Genomic DNA, 22,280 nt, shown 5'->3' on the forward strand with positions numbered 1-22,280 from the left:
AGGAGGTCCTGGGATTGGTGAGTCCTAAGATTGAAGCCCGAAGGTCGAAGACCAAAGCTGGCAAGACTGGAGGTGAAGGCCCGGATATCATGGAACACTGCCATGTTCGAGACAAAGTAATGAATCTGGATCTGGGGTGTGAGCCGGTACCCATTGAGACACCATGTTGTATGATTGCCAGCAGTTTCTCCTTTCGCATAGCCAGTATGGGGTTGGTTCTGTGTTGCGTGACTGCTTTAGGGAATGCCCAGGCTGCATGGCTGATGTGATCAGAACAAATAGGCCCCACGTCCCCTCGAGCCTGCTCTGCCATTCAATAGGAGCACAGCCGATCCAACTTTCCACAAGTTCTTACTCATTCTAACAGCATAAACTTTGATTTCCTCACAGATTAAAACTCTGGCCATGTATCACGGCACTGATCTGATCGACATGTTGATTGTGACAGAGCTCAGAGAAATTTTACAGTATTCACCGCCCTCGCACTATAACTATGCGCACACCAACTTGGAAATCCCCAAAAGGCAAGAGCTGACTGGACTTTGTGTACCACATGGGTGCCCGAATCTGCAACTAGTTTCCTCCACAGCTTGACTGCTGCCAACAGTGACAATTTCAAGGGACAAGTATGGCTTTGAGGGACTGAAGTAACCGGCAGTTAAAAGAAAACATTTTTTAAATGCTTTAAGTTTTTTTGAACACTTGTTTTTATAATTTTGAATTGGGCAGTAATTCTGCTGTGAAGTGTTGGCAGGTTGGCATAATGCAGGTCAGCTCCCTACAGTGCCAGCTCTAAGATCGGATGTTCAATTCTCTCCACTGTCTGTAGAGTTTGTACGTTGTCCCCACGACCACTTGGGTTTCCCCCAGGTCCTCCAAAAATCCAAAATCCAAAAATCCAAAAATCATATGGGTTAGTTGTGGGCATGCTGTGTTGGTGCTGGAAGTGTGATGACAGATGTGGGCTGCCCAACACAACCCTTGTTGATTTGATTTGACTTGACAATGCATTTCACTATGTTTTGACATGCGAAAAATAAAGCTGGAAAATTTCACTGCGCTTTTTTATCTTCACCGGTTTGAGTGAAGCTGATGCTGACATCCTCGAAAGGCATGTTCCAATCCCAGCATGGAGTGGGAAACAATGCAGTTACCCAGAGACTTTCTACATGATTGTGGAAACGTAAAGTTACAATTGAAGATTTACACGAGGCAAGCAGAAACCTTCTAAAGCAGGCGGCAGTGAGCAGGGGCAGACATCGTCTGTCTCTTAATGCTGTCCTGAGCTCATGCAGCCTGGATCAGACCAAGATCTTCCTGGACTGTGTTGTCCAGAAGTGGTCACCAATACAGACCAGGAAGCAGATAACAGTGAGGAGGGTTGTACCTGTGACACTGTACAGCGTGCAACACGTTTTCACGTCTCTTGCACATGAATATTCTGCACTCGAGAATTAGTGTGGCCGCTGGCACTGAAGTAGCTCTTCTGTGGGGAGTTGAAGTGACTGAGCAGTAAGGGGCCTGTGAGTCGGATTCACCTTCTGCCACAGGTCCTTATCACACTTTTGATTGAGAGGCAGGTTATAAAAAGCCAAAGTTTATTTTTAAAAATTCACAAAGAAACAATGAGAACAAGTGGAACACTTGGAGAGCAAAGATTTCAACACTGAACAATACAAGATTGCACAAAGAAAGCTGCTATATGGTTAAAATTGCAATGCTTATTTGTTAACCATAAATGCTAATTTGTGCCACGCTTAATATCTTCTTTATTGAACCCAGTCAGACATTACAAACTGGTCAAAGCTGAATAACCAAAAGTGAAAGACTCTCTGGGACAGAGTTCTGTATCTTTATCCATTGCATTTTGGAAATTAGAGGATTTTTCATAAACCTTTAATTGCAATTGTCAAATTTCTTTATGGAATAACTACACTCAGAATCATAGCTGATATTCACTTGCAAGATATGGCCTTTGTTGGTAAAGCTAAAAATCATTGCCCATCTTTAATACTCTTGAGGGAATGCTTTCTGGAAAGCTGTGGCTCTTCTAGTGAAGGTCCTTCCACCCTGTTAGTCAAGAGTTCCAGGATTTAGGCCCATCTTTTTCTAAGTCAGGGTGAAGTGGAACCTAGAAATGATCTTGTATCTGATGCCTGTCGCTTTAGGGAGTAGAGATCATAGTTTTGGAATGTACTGCTGGGATAATCTTGGTAAATATCTGCAGTGCATTGTATAGATGGTAGTGCATCCATGGTGCACTAGTGTAGTGAGAGAATATTCAGGGTAATACATGAGGAGCTAGTCAAGTGGGCTGCTTGATTCTGAATAGTCTTGAGTTCTGTGATTGTTGTTAAGAGTTGTGGAGAACTTTCCATTACTCTCCAGACCCAAGTTTTGTTGAGGGTGGAATGGCTTTGGGAAGGCTGGAGGTGAGCAGTCACTATAGGACAAGCAACTTCTGACCTGTTTGTTCAGCCATATGTAAATAACTGGTCCACATTATTTTCTGGTCAATATTGACATCTTGGATGTTGAAATTTGGGATTTTAGTGACAGTAATACTATAACACATTCTCTCTTATGGGTAATGGTTATTTTCTGGAAGTATGACAGAAAATTACCAGTTGCTTAATGGTCTGTGCCCGAACATTGACCAGATCTTGCTGGTTGGAAAAGAGTTATGAATGGAACCATCAATAAACATTCCTAATTCTGATCTCAGTTTGCAAAACAGCTGAAGGTGTCTGGGATACTCCCCTGAGGGATTTCTGCAACAATTTTGTGTGACTGAGATCAGTAGCTTCCAAGCACCATAACCATTTTCTAGATACGTTGGAGAACTGACTAGAATGGAGTTATGATGATGTCCAGCGCCAAGTGATTCTGATGGAAGCCAATCTCAGCATCAGCGAGCAGGCTATTAATGTTGATGGCAGCCCTGTTGAAACCATCTATCATGTCATTGATGTTTGAGAGTAGGCTAGTAGGCACTGGTTGGGTGGATTATTCAGCCTCTTGTCCACTTCATTGGGTGCATGCCAATGTCGTCACTGTACTGGAATAACATGGTTAGGAGTGGAGCACATATTTTTCGTTTTACAGCCAGATGTTCTCAGGGGCTGTACCCTCGGCTACATCAGTAATTTGTTAAAGTCACATGGAGTGAATAAAATTGGCTAAAAGTTGGCTTCTGTGATGGTAGAAATCTCATGAGGAGGCCAAGATGGACTATCCGCTTGGCAGATATGGTTGAAGATGGTTTAGGAATAAAGTGGCCTGCCAACTGACAGATGTTTTCATTCAGATGTGAGTCCCACCAGCACAAATGTGCTCAACTTAAACTGGCAGCTAGACAACATTTGAACCAGTACTGGACAGTAGGATGAGTCTATGGCTAATCTGGAAGCTGGTGACTGCACTGTATATATGGGCATCAGAATTTCTCTGACCTAAACTGTACTGAATGGTTATTAAAGCCATGGACGTACAACTCAACCCATAGTCTCCACTTTGGTCCCATGCCAAGCATTGGTTGAAAATGTTAGCTTTAACTGAAAATACAATCCCTATATCCATAAGACCAATTAAATGGCACCATCCACCCAGTAACACAGACAAAAGGAATGCACTTCATTCACTGAATCCTCATGCCCAAGAAAACAAAATCTAGAATAACATTGCAATAGCTTGGACCGATCTGAGCTCAAGGGTAAATGACAATGGCTTCTCATTCACTATGTGGGAGATCCATTTGCCCTTTTAAGGAATGTTACAGTTCCAACAAAGACACTTCAGTTCATCCAAACCCAACACTCCTGTGTAAGTACAGCAAAGGTTAAAAACTGAGTAAAGCTTCCTCAGTATGTCCCGTTAGACACTCCCAAGGCAGAGACAATGTTTGTTAGGTACAGTGTAAAAGCTTCCAAATTACAAACTGACTTAATTCCAAAATATTTAATTGGTTGTATTTCACTTTGGGATTTCCTTAATGCAGGGGTTCCCAACCTGGGGTCCTTGCTTCATAGTATTGGTCCACAGCATAAAAATGGTTGGGAACTCCGGCTTTAAGGTATAGAAGGTGGCGTAGAGAAGTGTGTTTTTTTATTCCTACCAAATCTCACCCACTAACTTTTTCCGGTAGGATGTAACAAGGGCGGCTTGATCGCTTAACTCATACTGTGAAATATACGGAAATCTTCCCCATGACAAATTCAACTGGTGATTGTTCTATTCTTTGAAGAACATGTCAGCACACAAGCTGGAGGAATCACTTCCCCTGCTTTCATGGCTCATAGAGCACGTGGCTTGTGCGATCACTTTATGCAGCTAATTGCTTATTCTGAGCTTATGTTTATCAATTCAGGTTTTGTTTATGAAGACTTGTGTTGATTTTTCATTCTTCCATAGTTTCACTTTGTGCTTCAGACAACATTCCAGTTCTGCAGTGCCTCAAGCACAGCCCACAAAGTGCTCCATCATATGGCATTGTTTCAAGTGTCTTTAGTTGTAAATGAGTTACCAGCAGAAACCTCCAACTCTTGACTCCTGACAGCAGCGTTTGGGGATTTCCTGAATAGATGTTGAACTGTTTCTGTAAAGTAAGTGTTCTATAAAAGTATGCTTTCATGTTCATTAACCCTTCATTCATTGTACCTCCCAAACAATACACACACACACACACACTCTCTCTCTCTCTCTCTCTACATGTTCAGTAACCCATCATTCATTGTACCTCCCAAACAACCTGCACAGACACACCTACACAAATGCATACACATGTACATACTGACTCACTGTTTTAATCCACTTTGATAACAGTGCTTTCAGGCAGGCTGCTGTGGATTTTGAAAACCAATCTCTTAACACTTTCTTTCTTTAGGTTCCATTTTGGTTTCCAGCTTGGAGATTGTAGACTGAGCACACTGTCTACGGCTGCCTGCTGTTCCCGATGTGTTTCGCAGTGTTTCAGTGTCCGAAGATGCAAAATTCTCCTTTCTGCATTCTTCTAGCTCTTTGCGAAACCTGGACCTGCTGGCACCTACCATTAGCGCACACTGTACCAAATCTTCATTTATTGCTAAGGAATCTTCAGTCTGATAGTGCAGGAGATCTGACTGGTGATCTCCAGAATGGAGATGTTTATGACCAATAGGAGTCAATGAAGCACTCATGGGAGTTATTGTCATTTCTACTTCAGAGGGTATATCTTGTTGATTCGAATTCTGAAATGGATCCCCCTGTTTCCTCAAGTTGTTGACTTCAGTTTCTCCATCACCCCCCATGGGTCTGCCGGGATATTGGCAAAGGCTTGAAATCGGATGAGTTGGCTGACATTGCCAATCCACAGCACCCCACTTCTGATTTTTCAGCTCTGACCTATGAACCTCAATTCCTGGAACCAAGTGCGGTCTCCGAGTGCTGGACTCTTCATGATCACAGCATGTACTTTCTGCTGGGCCAGGACCTGGGTCTGAATCAAATCCTGCCCCGACCCAAGTCCCTTTACATGGAGGACAGTTGATTTCCGATGCTTCCTCTTCCTCTTTGCTGGCTCTCTCAATCTTTGGCCTTTCCTGCTCAACTATGGCTGTTGCCCCATCACCAATGTTCACTTCATCAACTGCTTCTTGTCTCAGGAGTGAATGATTCTTTTCAAGCAACTTTGCCCTTCCCATTGGCTTGGTGTCCTGATGTGTCTTGTGCTTCTGCACTGACCATTCTTCGGCCTTCTGGGCTGTCACAGTCTCTTCCAGTTCCTGTTGATCAGCAGAGGCCTCGAGCTCAGTCGGCTCATCCAGGTCCTGGGAATCACTGTGCAGGGTTTCACTTCCCCCTTCACCGAGGGACAACTCGGGATGCTTCTTTGACCCATACTGTTTCTTTTCGGCAAGACAGACAGCTGAGAACCTCTCTCCCAAGTGCAGCTGTCTCAGCAGGGGCGAGCGTATCGTTTCCACACTGCGAGGGCGCACCAAGTGCCTCACTATAGTTGGAGGGGACAGTGTCTTGCCAGAATAGGCTTGGATGTTCTTGGAGGAACAGGATAAAGGGGAGGGTGAGCGGTGTGGTGAAGATGCTTGGGGCGTTGGTGATGGAGTGCAAGCCAGAGGCGAGGGTGGGATGCTGCTGGTGGACTTCCGTCGGCCAGCTTTGTAACGCTGGCTATTGGACTTGGAGGCCAGCCCATGCAAAGAGCAGGGCCTGAGGTTTCCTGCTGGAGAGGTTGGAGCACTTTGTCCAGGAGAGATGTTCTGGGGTGAGGTGGTCCCTGTTTAAAAAAAAAGACAGGACCCAGTTAGATCTGTGTTTTATATAATTAAAATTGGACAGAGACTGATTCTAAATTGATCCCGATGGAGCTCAGTAACAATCTTGGATCAAAATTAACCTCTAAAGTACTCTAACCATTGGATTTTAAAACCCAGCTGGCCCAAAATTTACTGAGACAAGAAAAGAAGCGGTCATAACCTGAGTGGGGATCTGGTGCCGGGCTTCGACAGGGAGTTGCTGGTCCTGGCGACAGACTGCAAGTGGGAGATCCCGGGGCACTTTCACTAGACGACTGATACAAGCCCGATGGAAGACCTCGGCCGGTGTTCCGTGTTGCCGGCTGCTTTGAAATCTTGAGGCGTGACTTCCTTCTGTTAAAGCCAAGGGGTTAGACATGGTTAGTGACCACTTCTCTCGAATGCTTGAAGAAAAGACCACTACTGGTCTATTGACACATGGAGGAAGGATTTTTTTCTTTAACCCATGTGGCTGTAACTGTGTGCACTTATTGCCTATCCCTGAAGAGGAGTAGGTTGCTAGGATACCCGCCAGTCAACCACACATCTGAAGGTCCGCAACCACAAAGAGGCCAGACTGGGTTAAGATGCTTGATTTCATTTCAAGAAAGTCATCAGTTTACTAGTGTTTTTTTTGGTAATAATTGCTGATGCAAACTACTGGAATTCAGATGGTCAAGTACAAGAAGTCAGCTCACCCCCACCATCTAAAAAGTAGTCTGAGATGGGCAGTACCTCCCAACTCTGTGATCTCCTAACTCTATGATATCGTGGGCATCACTGAATCGTGACTGAAAGAAGATTATAGCTGGGAATTTAACATCCAAGGATACATATTGTATCGAAAAGACAGGCAGGTAGGCAAAGGGAGTGGCGTGCCTCTGTTGGAAAAAAAATGAAGTTAAATCATTAGAAAGAGGTGACATAGGGTTGGAAGATGCTGAATCATTATGGCTAGAGCTAAGGAATTGCAAGGGTAAAAAGATCCTGATGAGAGTTTTATACAGATCCCCAAACAGTAGTAAAGACGTGGTCTACAAATTACAATGAGATAGAAAATGCATGTCAAAAAGGCATTGTTACCATAGTCATGGAGGATTTCAATATGCAAGTAGATAAGGAAAATTAGGTTCGTACTGGATCTGGGGGGGGGGGGTGGGTGGGGGCGGGGGGTATCTCTAGAATAGCTATGAGATGGTTTTTTTTAGAGTAGTTTGTGGTTCAGCCCACCGGGGGGTGGGTGGGGGAGAGGGAAATCAGCTATTCTCAATTGGGTGTTGCACAATGAACTGGAATTGATTAGAGAGCTTAAGGTAAAGGAACACTTAGGCAAAAGTGATTGTAATGTAATAGAATTCACCCTGCAATTTGAGAAGGACAAGCTAAAGTCAGATGTACCAGTATTACAGTGGAGAAAAGAGAATTACAGAGGGATGAGAGAGGAGCTGGCCAAAATTAATTGGAAAAGGACAATGGCAGGGATGATGTCAAAACAGCAATGTCTGGAATTTCTGGGAGCAATTCGAAAGGCGCAGGATATATACATCCCAAAGAGGAAGAAGTATTCTAAAGGCAGAAGGACACAACTGTGGCTGACAAGAGAAGTCAAAGCCAACGTGAAAGCCAAATAGAGGACATATAATACAGCAAAAATTAATGGGCAGTTGGAGGATTGGAAAGCTTTTAAAAACCGACAGAAGGCAACTAAAAAAGTCATTAAGAAAGAAAAGAGGAATATGAAGGCAAGGTAGCAAAAAACATTAAAGGGGATATCAAAAGTTTCTTTAGATACATTAAATGTAATAGAGAGATGAGAGTGGATATCGGACCACTGGAAAATGATGCTGGAGGGGTAGTAATGGGGGAATAAGGAAAAGATGGACAAACTGAGTAAGTATTTTGCATCAGTCTTAACTGTGGAAGACACTAGCAATACGCCAGAAGCTTGAGAGTGTCAGGGCAGAAGTGTTGAAGTTGCCATTACTAGGGAGAAGGTTCTTGGGAAAACTGAAAGGCCTGAAGGTAAATTAGTCACTTGGACCAGATGGTGTACAGCCCAGGTTCTGCAAGAGGTGGCTCAAAAGATTGTGGAGGCATTAGTAATGATCTTTCAAGAATTAATTGATTCTGGCAAGGTTCCGGAGGAATGGAAAATTGCAAATGTCACTCCACTCTTCAAGAAGGGAGAGAGGCAGGAGAAAGGAAATTATAGGCCAATTAGTCTGACCTCAGTGCTCAGGACGATGTTGGACTCCATTGTTAAGGATGAGGTTTCAGGGTACTTGGAGGCACATGACAAAAAAGGCCGTAGCAGCATGGTTTCCTCAAGGGAAAATCTTGCCTGGGAAATCTGTTGGAATTCTTTGAGGAAATAACAAGCAGGATGAACAGAGTCAGTGGATGTTGTCTACTTGGATTTTTAGAAGGCCTTTGACAAAGTGCCTCACATTAGGCTGCTTAACAAATTAAGAGCCCATGGTATTAGGAAACAGTTGAGGCCGGTTCATTGGCTATATTTAAGAGGAAGTTAGATATGACCCCTGTGGCTAAAGGGATCAGGGGGTATGGAGAGAAAGCAGGTACAGGGTTCTGAGTTGGATGATCAGCCATGATCATACTGAATGGCGGTGTAGGCATGAAGGGCCGAATGGCCTACTCCTGTACCTATTTTCTATGTTCATATGAAACTCTGAGGTATACAGAGAGGAATAAAAAGTTGCAAAGATGTTATTAATCTCTTTTGGATTGATTGTCAAGTTTTGGTGCGTATCTCTTATCTAGGGAATAAGTGTGATGCAGCTTGACGCTTCAACTGATGAGCCATAAGCCGGCTCACCTTGTCACTGTATTCAAAGTAGAGGCCACGTGTCTTAAGAATTAACTGTTCTGATAGGTTTGTAGATAGAAGATTAAACCTCGCTTGCAATCAGCCCAGCTTTTATATATTTCCGCATTGGGTGCCTCAGAATATTACCTATCCAAGTCCAAAATAGATTGCAATAACACTTGCTACGCTCCTTATTGGCATGTGTAGTATAAGATTGTGGTGGCTCATTTCCTAGCGTATTCGAACCGACTCACAATTAGATAGCCTACGGGGGTTTGCGAGCACAGAGCTTTGGAGCCTCTTCGCCATGGGGGGCCGGTTGACAGAGGCTTAAAAGTGAGGCTGAAGTTTTCGAATAAAGTTTTTTCCTTCGACTGCAGTTACCGACTCCGTGTCGTAATTTTAGCGCTGCGTGTAGCACACCGCTACAATTGGTGACCCCGACGGTCCAAACGATTTTTGGACCAGAAATGACCGACGCCGCCTCTGTTCATGCGGTTTCGTTGAAACTGCCGGGTTTCTGGACACAGCGCCCGGACCTATGGTTCCAGCAAGCCGAAGCCCAATTCCACGTTCGCCGGATCACCTCAGAAGACACCCGCTACTACTACGTGGTGGGCTCCCTCGACCAGGACACAGCTGCCCAGGTCGCGGAGTTCGTACAGTCGCCCCCGGCAGACGGCAAGTACACGGAATTCAAAGCCCTGCTCCTCAGGACTTTCGGACTCTCACGGCGCGAGCGGGCTGCCCGTTTACTGCACCTGGATGGCTTGGGCGACAGACCTCCATCGGCTTTAATGAATGAGATGTTGTCTCTGGCCGAGGGACACACAGGCCTCATGTTTGAGCAGGCATTCCTGGAGCAGCTGCCCGAGGACATACGCCTGCTGCTGTCCGACGCGGATTTCAGTGACCCCCGGAAGGTGGCAGCCCGGGCGGACTTGCTGTGGAACGCCAAAAAGGTGAGCGGGGCGTCCATCGCGCAGATCTCCCAGCCACGCTCCCGGCAGCAAACCAGTCCAGGCCCGGCCGCAGAGCCCACTAACCCCCGGCCCAATGAACACTGGTGCTTCTACCACCAGCGGTGGGGCGCAGAAGCCCGCCGTTGCCGCCCGCCCTGCAAGTTCCCGGGAAACGCCAGGGCCAGCCGCCGCTGATGGCTACGGCGGCTGGCCATCGGGATAGCCTCCTGTATGTGTGGGATAGAAGGTCGGGACGCCGGTTTTTGGTCGATACTGGGGCTGAGATCAGCGTTTTACCTCCGACGAGTTACGACACCCGCAGCAGGGCACCGGGTCCCCCCCTGAGGGCCGTGAATGGCAGCACAGTAAGGACCTATGGCACCCGTCAGGTGCAGCTACTGTTCGGCCCCAGCCAGTTCACGTGGGACTTCACACTGGCCGCCGTAGCCCAACCGCTTCTGGGTGCGGATTTTTTGCGAGCTCACAGCCTGCTGGTTGACCTGCCCAGGAAGAGACTGGTACACGCCGAGACCTTTCAGACGTTCTCCTTGGGCGCGGCCCAGTTGCCAGCCCCTCACCTCGGCTCCATCATGCTGTCCGACAACGACTTCACCAGGGTCCTGGCGGAGTTCCCATCGGTTCTGGCACCGCAGTTCACAGCAGCCATGCCCAGGCACGGCGTACAGCACCACATCCCGACACAGGGACCACCCCTCCATGCCCGTGCTCGGCGGCTTCCCCCGGACAAGCTCCGACTGGCGAAGGAGGAGTTCCAGAGAATGGAGGAATTGGGGATCATCCGGCGGTCCGACAGCCCCTGGGCTTCCCCCCTGCACATGGTGCCCAAAGCGACGGGGGGCTGGAGACCGTGCGGCGACTACCGCAGGCTGAACGAGGCTACCACACCGGACCGCTACCCTGTGCCGCACATTCAGGACTTTGCGGCAAACCTGTACGGCGCCCGGATCTTCTCCAAGGTCGACCTTGTCCGAGGGTACCATCAAATCCCGATGCATCCTGACGACGTCCCCAAAACGGCTCTCATCACCCCGTTTGGCCTCTTCGAGTTCCTCCGCATGCCGTTCGGCCTGAAGAATGCCGCACAGACGTCCCAGCGGTTAATGGACGCGGTGGGACGGGACCTGGACTTCGCGTTCATCTATTTGGATGACATCCTCATAGCCAGCGGCAGTCGTCAGGAGCATCTGTCCCACCTCCGTCAACTCTGCGCCCGACTGAGTGAGTACGGTCTTACAATCAACCCTGCCAAATGCCAGTTCGGACTTGATACCATTGACTTCCTGGGCCACAGGATTACTAAAGACGGGGCAACCCCTCTGCCCGCTAAGGTAGATGCGGTCCGCCACTTCCCCCGACCCACCACGATCAAAGGCCTTCAGGAATTCGTAGGTATGGTCAATTTCTACCGCCGCTTCCTCCCTTCAGCTGCCCGGATCATGCGCCCCCTGTTCGCTCTGATGTCGGGTCCGAGCAAGGACATTACCTGGGACGAGGAGTCCGCCGCCGCTTTCGTTCAAACGAAGGAAGCTTTGGCTGACGCCGCAATGCTAGTACATCCCAGAATGGACACCCCTACCGCCCTCACAGTGGACGCATCAAACACGGCAGTCGGTGGGGTGCTGGAGCAGCTCATCGCAGGTCGCTGGCAACCCCTGGCGTTTTTCAGCAAACACCTGCGGCCACCCGAGCTCAAGTACAGTGCTTTTGACCGGGAACTGTTGGCGCTCTACCTGGCAATCCGGCATTTCAGGTACTTCCTAGAAGGTCGGCCCTTCACCGCGTTCACGGACCACAAACCGCTTACCTTTGCGTTTACGAAAGCATCCGACCCCTGGTCATCCCGCCAGCAACGCCACCTGTCCTACATCTCTGAATACACAACGGATGTCCGGCACGTCTCGGGTAAGGACAATGTCGTGGCGGATGCGCTCTCTCGCCCTACTGTTCATGCCCTTTCCCAAGGGGTAGACTTTGAGGCACTGGCAGAGGCACAGCAGGTAGATGAGGAGATTCCGAGTTACAGGACTGCAGTCTCTGGTTTGCAGCTCCAGGACCTCCCCGTGGGCCCAGGTGAGAGGACCCTACTCTGTGACGTCGCCACCGGCCGGCCCCGTCCGGTCGTCCCCGCAGCCTGGCGGCGACGTGTTTTCGACTCCATTCATAACTTGGCGCATCCCTCCATCCGGACAACTGTCCGGATGGTTTCCAGCAGGTTCGTTTGGCACGGACTCCGCAAACAGGTCAGTGAATGGGCCAGAACGTGCATGCACTGCCAGACAGCCAAGGTTCAGCGGCACACCAAAGCCCCACCGCAGCAGTTCCATCCCGCCCACCGGCGTTTCGACCACATTCATGTGGATATCGTGGGCCCCCTGCCAGTGTCGCGCGGAGCGCGTTACCTCCTGACTATCGTGGACCGGTTCACAAGATGGCCAGAGGCGGTCCCGCTCACCGACACCACCTCCGAATCTTGCGCCCGAGCCCTGATCGCCACCTGGATATCCCGCTTTGGTGTACCAGCCCACATTACCTCCGACAGAGGCGCCCAGTTCACCTCCAGCCTGTGGTCAGCTATGGCCAGCCTTTTGGGGACTCAGCTGCACCACACCACTGCCTACCACCCACAGTCCAACGGGCTAGTGGAGCGTTTCCACCGTCACCTGAAGTCGGCCCTCATGGCCCGCCTGCGAGGAGCCAACTGGGCGGACGAGCTTCCCTGGGTCCTTCTCGGCATCCGCACAGCGCCCAAGGACGACCTGCAAGCCTCGTCGGCCGAGTTGGTATACGGCGCGCCCCTGGCCGTCCCCGGGGAGTTCCTACCAGCCCCGAGGGGGCAAGAGGAAGAACCCGCTGCAGTCCTGGGCAGACTTCGCGAGAAGCTCGGTAACCTGGCCCCCATACCCACTTCACAGCATGGGCGGCACCCGACCTGCGTACCCAAAGACCTACGGAACTGAAAGTTTGTGTTTGTACGAAGGGGCGGGCATCGGCCACCGCTGCAGCGGCCATACGAGGGGCCGTTTACGGTGCTCCGGAACAACGGGTCCACGTTCGTGCTGGACGTTGGGGGGAAGGAGGAGGTTTTCACGGTGGACCGCCTCAAGCCGGCCCATGTGGACCTGGCGCAACCGACCGAGTTTCCGGCGCCTCGGCGCAGAGGCCGACCTCCCAAGCAGGTTCTGGCCCAGGCTGTGGACATTGGGGGGTGTATCGCCGGTTCTGGGGGGGGGTTATGTGGCGGCTCATTTCCTAGCGTATTCGAACCGACTCACAATTAGATAGCCTACGGGGGTTTGCGAGCACAGAGCTTTGGAGCCTCTTCGCCATGGGGGGCCGGTTGACAGAGGCTTAAAAGTGAGGCTGAAGTTTTCGAATAAAGTTTTTTCCTTCGACTGCAGTTACCGACTCCGTGTCGTAATTTTAGCGCTGCGTGTAGCACACCGCTACAAGATATTATTTCACCCTTCAAGTAAGCTTTTAAAGTTTCCCAAAGTAAAGAGTATGATACCGACTCAGTTTTGTTAGTCTCGAAGAATGTGTCAATGTTAGCCGATACATAACTACAAAATTTCTCACTGGAAAGCAAAAGGGGATTAAGTCTCCACAGAGGCCGTTCTCTAATGTTTAAAGGAAAACATAGGTCCAGTTTCACGGTCAAGTGATCAGATATAACTATAGCAGTGTACTCAATTTGTCTAATCATTGGTATCAAGGAGCTATCTATAAAGAAATAGTCTAGCCTGGAATAGGAATGGGGAACATGAGAAAAGAAAGAGAATTGCCTAACTGATGGATTCAAACATCTCCAAGGATCCATATAACCATTTTGTTGCATAAACATCGAGAAGGCCTTTGCCATACCAGAAGATGTTCCCCTAGAGCTAGACCTATCAAGCAGTGGGTCAATAGCACAGTTCAGATCTCCTGAAAAGATTAGCTGGTGTGTATTCAGGTTAGGTATTAATGACAAAACCCTATTTGCAAAGTGGACATCGTCCCAATTAGGGGCATAAACATTTACCAAAATGACAGGTATCTGAAAGAGAGATCCAGAGACTATAATAAAGCGACCATTAAGGTCACTGATTACATCAGATGGTGTAAACTGCATTCTTTTGGTGATTAATATTGCCATCCCCCCCGGACCTACTATTAAATCTGGAATGAAAAACCTGACTGATCCATGCTTTACGGAGTCTATTATGGTCTTCCACTCTTAACTGTGTCTCTTGTAGAAATAGTACATCTGCTTTTAATTGTTTCAGATGAGAGAAAACTTTAGCTCTTTTAACAGGACCAGTGAGCCCCTTTACATTCCAAGAAATAAACCTCACAGGGTGGCCTCCATCAACAGCACTCATGTTAACCATATCAAAAGGCACACAGGGCCCACAATCCAAAACAGTGCGAGAGCACAAGCTGCACACAATAACGCACAATGAAAAGAAAGTCTGGCCAATCCGTAACACACAAAAGAATAAGCTGCTACGGTAATCCCCCAGAACACTCCCCCCATCCCTTTACGCAAACAAGAAAAAACAATTAACCCCTGAAGCCTAGATCTACCTCCCCAAATGAGGATGATCGCAGGCATCACCAAACAAAAAACTTCCAAAACGTTCCCCCATACAACCAAAGTAGACAACAGACAGTAGGTGCAGGAGTAGGCCATTCGGCCCTTCTAGCCAGCACCGCCATTCACTGTGATCATGGCTGATCATACACAATCAGTACGCTGTTCCTGCACTCTCCCCATATCCCTTGACCCCACTATCTATAAGAGCTCTATCTAACTCTCTCTTGAATGCATCCAGAGACTTGGCCTCCACTGCCTTCTGGGGCAGTTCAATCAAAACTTTCAATCTAATCTAGGGTGGCTTCCCTCCTTAAAATTTATACCAACACTTATTCTACCTTTAATACATATAGGCTAAAGATAACACAGGTCAAGCAAAGCATTAAAACCAAAAAAAAAACTAGGAAACTAAATGCCAGAGATACAAATCCCAAATATTTACATTTTGCTGGTTGAAAGTTTTTGTTAATCAGATTCCGCAGCATAGTTTAACCCGATCACATTCCACAAATTAAACTGGAAAAAATGAACAAGGAAGTGAATTACGAAAATTTACAGTTTGCCTCGGCAGGAGGTCCCTTCAATGCTGCATCAATAACCTAAAAAAAGTCATTGCTCTTCTCGTTCTTCTTCTCCCCGGCGCGAATGGTAAAACTCTTTGGCCGCCTCTGGTGTATGGAAATAATGATTTTTACCTTCATGGATGACCCGGAGCCAGGCAGGATACAAGGAACCGAACCTGACCCCTTCCCTGTAAAGCAGGGTTTCACTTCCTTGAAAGCTGCTCGTTTTTTACCCAGCTCCGCACTAAAATCTTCATGATAAAACACGCGATATCCGTGGAAATACAGCTCCTGCTTCCGTCTATTGATGATGCATTGCTTATCTTGAAAGAAGTGAAAGAGAACCAGGAATGTACTTGGTCTCATTTGGTTGGCTTCAGAGACACCGGTTGGTTTAGGCCCGTCTCAGTAAGCGTGCAAAAGTACGAGAGGCCTTGGGGAGAAATTTGTCCCCAGCACTTCGTCAAAAAACTTGGTCATAAATTTAATAGGGTCCAAACCTTCCAGATTTTCAGGAATGCCGACCACTCTCAAATTGGATCTCCACGGCCAATTTACGAGGTCATCTAGTTTCCCCTTCAGAAATGCATTTCCGCTGCGCAGCGCTGCAATGGTGGCTTCGGTGCTCGCCAGTCGGTCACTGTAATCATTCAGGCCATCTTCAACCTCACGAATGCTTTCGTCATGCGACTTGTAATAAGATATAATTTGTTCCATGGTAGCATTCACTGGTGACAAAGCAACTTCAAGTTCTGTTTTTAGGGCAGAATGCACTGCTTGCATCATGTCAGTAAGAAGTACTAAACGAAGCCTCTCCAAGTCATCAGGTAGCACAGGTCCAGGTCCAACAATGTGCAACGGCGCCATTACTGTAACATCAGCTTTCTTGCTCGAGGCTTCACTATCTTTTTTTCCCGGTTTGTTAGCTAGCTCGTTAGCTTTGCTGCGGATTCGTCTCATGACGCATTTTTGTTTTAAAGTGGACTTTTACTTTCTATCTTACGTCTCAAAGGTTGTTGCCGGCAGTTTCACCAAACGCTGCCAGTTTTGTTTGATTTACCTTTGCAGTCTAGTTGGAGAGTGAAGACTTTACTGAAGTACGGGAACCTGAAGAATTGAGTAAAACTGGCGTTGTTCGGTGGTTTCATAAAGGATCGACCTTATTGAACCTTCGTTCAGGAATAGTGACCTGCATCTGAGATAACCCCTGCAAGGTCAGGAAGGTTTGTGCAGTGTTCACCTTCCAGCACAAAGGTCAGTTCCTTTAAGCCATTTTACTTCCTTCGTCGTGAATCGTTTGGACAAGGCATCTCTTGGCTGGGATCAGCAGTAGTGTTACATCTTTGAAGAAATCTGTTTTTAGGGAAGTCTCTCCTTACTGACTGTATAAGACACTTGGACTTATCGAATTTACCACTTTAAGAAGCATTCCAGAGTTCGGCTGTTTGTTAAACTGCCGTATAGCAGTTAACTTCTGGTTAAGTTAGTCGTTCGTTTACTTTTCACTCTTGTTGAGCAGAGTTTAATAAATGCTTATGCTTGTTTCTAAAACCTGACTCAGTTTTATATTTATTGTTGCTGATCACATAACAGCGGGAATAAAGGGAGCCTTTTCTGGTCGGCTGCTTGTGACTATAGTGTTCTACAGGGGTTTGTGTTGGGACCGCTTCTTTTTACGTTATATGTAAATGACATGGATAACAGAATTGGTGGCTTTGTGGCCAAGTTTGCAGACAATACAAAGGTAAGTGGAGGGGCAGGTAGTTTTGAGGTAGTAGAAAGGCTACAGAAGGACAGACAGGAGAACAGGTAAAGAAGTGCAGAAAGAACAGTGTTGGGAAGTGTATGGTCATGCACCACTAGGAGGAGTAAAAGGTCAATTATTTTCTAAATAGAGAAAAAATTCAACAATCTGAGGTGCAAAAGGACTTGGGAGTTATTGTGCAGGATTCCCTAAGGGTTAATTTGGTTGAGTTGGTAGTGAGGAAGGCAAATACAATGTTAGCATTCATTTCAAGAGGACTAGAATACAAAAGCAAGGATGTAATGTTGAGGTTTTATAAAGCACCAGCGAAGCCTCATGAGGGAGTATTGTGGGCAGTTTTGGGCCCCATATCTAAGAAAGGATATGCTGATATTGGAGAGTGTTCAAAGGAGGTTCACAAAAATGATTCTGGGACTTGTCACCTAAGGAGGTTCTGATGGCTTATGGGCCTCACTGGAATTATGAAGAATGAAGAGGGATCACATTGACACCTATTGAATGTTGAAAGGCCTCGCTAAAGCAGATGTAGAGAGATTGTTTCCTATGGGGGTGGAAATCTAAGACCAGAGGACACAGCCTTAGAATGGAGGGGTGTCCTTTTAGAATGGAGATGAGGAGGAATTCTTTAGTCGGAGAGTGGTGAATCTGTGGAATTCATTGCCACAGGCGGCCGTGAAGGCCAAGTCATTGGGTATATTTAAGGCAAAGGTTGAGAGATTTGTTTGGTCAGGGCATGAAGGGATAAGGGGAGAAGGCTGGAGACTGAGGCCGAGAGGGAAAATGGATCAGCCATGAGGGAATGGAGAAGCAAACTTGATGGGCCAAATGGCCTAATTCTGTTCCTATATCTTATAGTCTTATGATTGGGAAACACCTTAATTGTCTTTTGTGTTATTACATTTTCTGTGCAAAACTTAATATATCCTAGGACTGAACCAGCATATTCCTCCAAAAGCCATGGATTAGCAGCAATGGGAGGGCACTACTCCGGGAGCACAATGCAGCCTTCAGGTCAGGAGACAAACAAGCCTACAGTGAAGCACGGGGGAATCTCTGCAGGGGCATCAGGGATGCAAAGCGCAAGTACAAATTGCGCATTGAAAATCAGTTTGAGAACAACAACCTCCGCAGTATGTGGAAAGGCATCAAGGCGCTGACAGACTACAAAACCAATAATCTGCTGCCAGATGATGACGCCACACTGTCTGATGTCCTAAACCAGTTCTCTGCCCGCTTTGATGCTCAGAGGGAGGAGGCTGCTCCACTCATCAACCCACCTGACGATGAGTCCACACTGGTCCTCAAGCAACATCGGGTGAGATCCACCCTGAGGAAAATGAATGCGAGTAAGGCAGCCGGCCCAGACGGAGTGCCCGGCCGGGTACTGAAAGCACGTGCTGACCAGCTTGCTGAGGTGTTTACAAGTATATTTAACCTCTCACTGCAACAAGCTGCTGTTTCAACATGCCTTAAAACCTCCGCCATCATCCCAGTGCCCAAAGAATCAGCTGTGAAGTGCCTGAATGACTATCGCCCTGTAGCGCTGACACCCATAGCCATGAAGTGCTTTGAGAGACTTGTGCTCTCACACATTAAGGCTACAATCCCACCTGATCCGGACAAACACCAGTTTGCCTACCGGGCAAACCACTCCACAGAGGATGCAATCACAACTGCCCTCCATATTGCTCTGACTCACTTCGAGGAACCGAATACTTATGTGAAGATGTTATTTCTGGATTTCAGTTCTGCATTGAACACAGTCATCCTCCATAAACTGGTCAGCAAACTGAACACTCTTGGCCTTGGTTCCTCCCTGTGCTCATGAGTAATGGACTTCCTCACAGACCCACCACAGCAAGTCAGAGCTGGTAAGCACACATCCACCACCCTCATCATAAAAACAGGCACCCCGCAGGGCTGTGTGCTGAGCCCTATGCTCTACACACTCTTTACACCTGACTGCACCCCCATCTACACCTCCACTCCATAATTAAATTTGCGGACGATACCACAGTGGTTGGCCTGATCTTGGACGAGGATGAAACAGCCTACAGGCTCGAGGTGGATCATCTGACAATGGTGTAAGGACAACGATCTGGTCCTTAACACTTCTAAAACAAAAGAGATGATCATTGACTTCAGGAGATCCAAGGACAGAGTACACCCCCCACCCCCCCATATACATGGAGAAGTAATGGAAAGTGTGGAAAACCGTAAGTTCCTTGGAGTTATGTTGTCAGAACAGCTGACATGGACCATCAAAACCTCGCTGACATGGACCACCAACACCTCGCTGACATGGACCACCGGCACCTCACTGACATGGACCACCGGCACCTCGCTGACATGGACCACCGGCGCCTCGCTGACATGGACCACCGGCGCCTCGCTGACATGGACCACCGGCGCCTCGCTGACATGGACCACCGACGCCTCGCTGACATGGACCACCGACGCCTCGCTGACATGGACCACCGACGCCTCGCTGACATGGACCACCGACGCCTCGCTGACATGGACCACCGACGCCTCGCTGACATGGACCACCGACGCCTCGCTGACATGGACCACCGACGCCTCGCTGACATGGACCACCGACGCCTCGCTGACATGGCCCAGCGACACCTCGCTGACATGGCCCAGCGACACCTCGCTGACATGGCCCAGCAACACCTCGCTGACATGGCCCAGCAACACCTCGCTGACATGGCCCAGCAACACCTCGCTGACATGGACCAGCAGCAACACCTCGCTGACATGGACCAGCAGCAACACCTCGCTGACATGGACCAGCAACACCTCGCTGACATGGACCAGCAACACCTCGCTGACATGGACCAGCAACACCTCGCTGACATGGACCAGCAACACCTCGCTGACATGGACCAGCAACACCTCGCTGACATGGACCAGCAACACCTCGCTGACATGGACCAGCAACACCTCGCTGACATGGACCAGCAACACCTCGCTGACATGGACCAGCAACACCTCGCTGACATGGACCACCAACAACACCTCGCTGACATGGACCACCAACAACACCTCGCTGACATGGACCACCAACAACACCTCGCTGACATGGACCACCAACAACACCTCGCTGACATGGACCACCAACACCTCGCTGACATGGACCACCAGCACCTCGCTGACATGGACCACCAGCACCTCGCTGACATGGACCACCAGCACCTCGCTGACATGGACCACCAGCACCTCGCTGACATGGCCCAGCAACACCTCGCTGACATGGACCAGCAACACCTCGCTGACATGGACCAGCAACACCTCGCTGACATGGACCAGCAACACCTCGCTGACATGGCCCAGCAACACCTCGCTGACATGGCCCAGCAACACCTCGCTGACATGGCCCAGCAACACCTCGCTGACATGGCCCAGCAACACCTCGCTGACATGGCCCAGCAACACCTCGCTGACATGGCCCAGCAACACCTCGCTGACATGGACCAGCAACACCTCGCTGACATGGACCAGCAACACCTCGCTGACATGGACCAGCAACACCTCGCTGACATGGACCAGCAACACCTCGCTGACATGGACCAGCAACACCTCGCTGACATGGACCAGCAACACCTCGCTGACATGGACCAGCAACACCTCGCTGACATGGACCAGCAACACCTCGCTGACATGGACCAGCAACACCTCGCTGACATGGACCAGCAACACCTCGCTGACATGGACCAGCAACACCTCGCTGACATGGACCACCAACAACACCTCGCTGACATGGACCACCAACAACACCTCGCTGACATGGACCACCAACAACACCTCGCTGACATGGACCACCAACAACACCTCGCTGACATGGACCACCAACAACACCTCGCTGACATGGACCACCAACAACACCTCGCTGACATGGACCACCAGCACCTCGCTGACATGGACCACCAGCACCTCGCTGACATGGACCACCAGCACCTCGCTGACATGGCCCACCAGCACCTCGCTGACATGGCCCAGCAACACCTCGCTGACATGGCCCAGCAACACCTCGCTGACATGGCCCAGCAACACCTCGCTGACATGGCCCAGCAACACCTCGCTGACATGGCCCAGCAACACCTCGCTGACATGGCCCAGCAACACCTCGCTGACATGGCCCAGCAACACCTCGCTGACATGGCCCAGCAACACCTCGCTGACATGGCCCAGCAACACCTCGCTGACATGGCCCAGCAACACCTCGCTGACATGGCCCAGCAACACCTCGCTGACATGGCCCAGCAACACCTCGCTGACATGGCCCAGCAACACCTCGCTGACATGGACCAGCAACACCTCGCTGACATGGACCAGCAACACCTCGCTGACATGGACCAGCAACACCTCGCTGACATGGACCAGCAACACCTCGCTGACTTGGACCAGCAACACCTCGCTGACTTGGACCAGCAACACCTCGCTGACATGGACCACCAGCACCTCGCTGACATGGACCAGCGACGCCTCGCTGACATGGACCAGCAACGCCTCGCTGACATGGACCAGCAACACCTCGCTGACTTGGACCAGCAACACCTCGCTGACTTGGACCAGCAACACCTCGCTGACTTGGACCAGCAACACCTCGCTGACTTGGACCAGCAACACCTCGCTGACTTGGACCAGCAACACCTCGCTGACATGGACCACCAGCACCTCGCTGACATGGACCACCGACGCCTCGCTGACATGGACCAGCAACACCTCGCTGACATGGACCAGCAACACCTCGCTGACATGGACCAGCAACACCTCGCTGACATGGACCAGCAACAACACCTCGCTGACATGGACCAACAACACCTCGCTGACATGGACCAACAACACCTCGCTGACATGGACCAGCAACAACACCTCGCTGACATGGACCACCAACAACACCTCGCTGACATGGACCACCAACAACACCTCGCTGACATGGACCAGCAACACCTCGCTGACATGGACCAGCAACACTTCGCTGACATGGACCAGCAGCACCTCGCTGCTTGTCAAAAAGACACAACAAAGACTCCTCTTCCTCAGAATGCTGAAACAGGCCAAACTCCCACAAAAGCTGTTGCTTAACTTCTACAAAAGCACAATTGCAACCAACCTGACCAACAGCGCCACAGTGTGGTATACTAGCTCCACAGCCGCTGAGTGACAAGACCTGCATCACGTGGTGAAGGCAGCCCAGTGAATTGTCAGGATGGAGCTCCCAGGACTGGACATCATCTATTCCAGCAGACTCAGGAGGAAAGCAATCAGCA

At 49.2% G+C, this 22,280-nt stretch overlaps 1 protein-coding gene across 1 annotated transcript in view; it reads right to left on the bottom strand.

Moving 5' to 3' along the window:
* Positions 1–1,585: 1,585 nt before the first annotated feature.
* mast3b (microtubule associated serine/threonine kinase 3b) overlaps positions 1,586–22,280 on the bottom strand; it is a 71,694-nt gene continuing 50,999 nt past the window's right edge. The window contains exons 25-26 of the mRNA XM_059991299.1: positions 6,472–6,644; positions 1,586–6,271 (exon numbers count right to left, since the gene is read on the bottom strand). Of these exons, the coding sequence (XP_059847282.1) occupies positions 4,863–6,271; positions 6,472–6,644 (1,582 nt within the window). The 3' untranslated portion in view covers positions 1,586–4,862. The remainder of the gene's footprint in view (positions 6,272–6,471; positions 6,645–22,280) is intronic.

Source organism: Hypanus sabinus, chromosome 16 (genome assembly GCF_030144855.1).
Source record: "Hypanus sabinus isolate sHypSab1 chromosome 16, sHypSab1.hap1, whole genome shotgun sequence".
NCBI classification, from domain to species: Eukaryota; Metazoa; Chordata; class Chondrichthyes; order Myliobatiformes; family Dasyatidae; genus Hypanus; species Hypanus sabinus.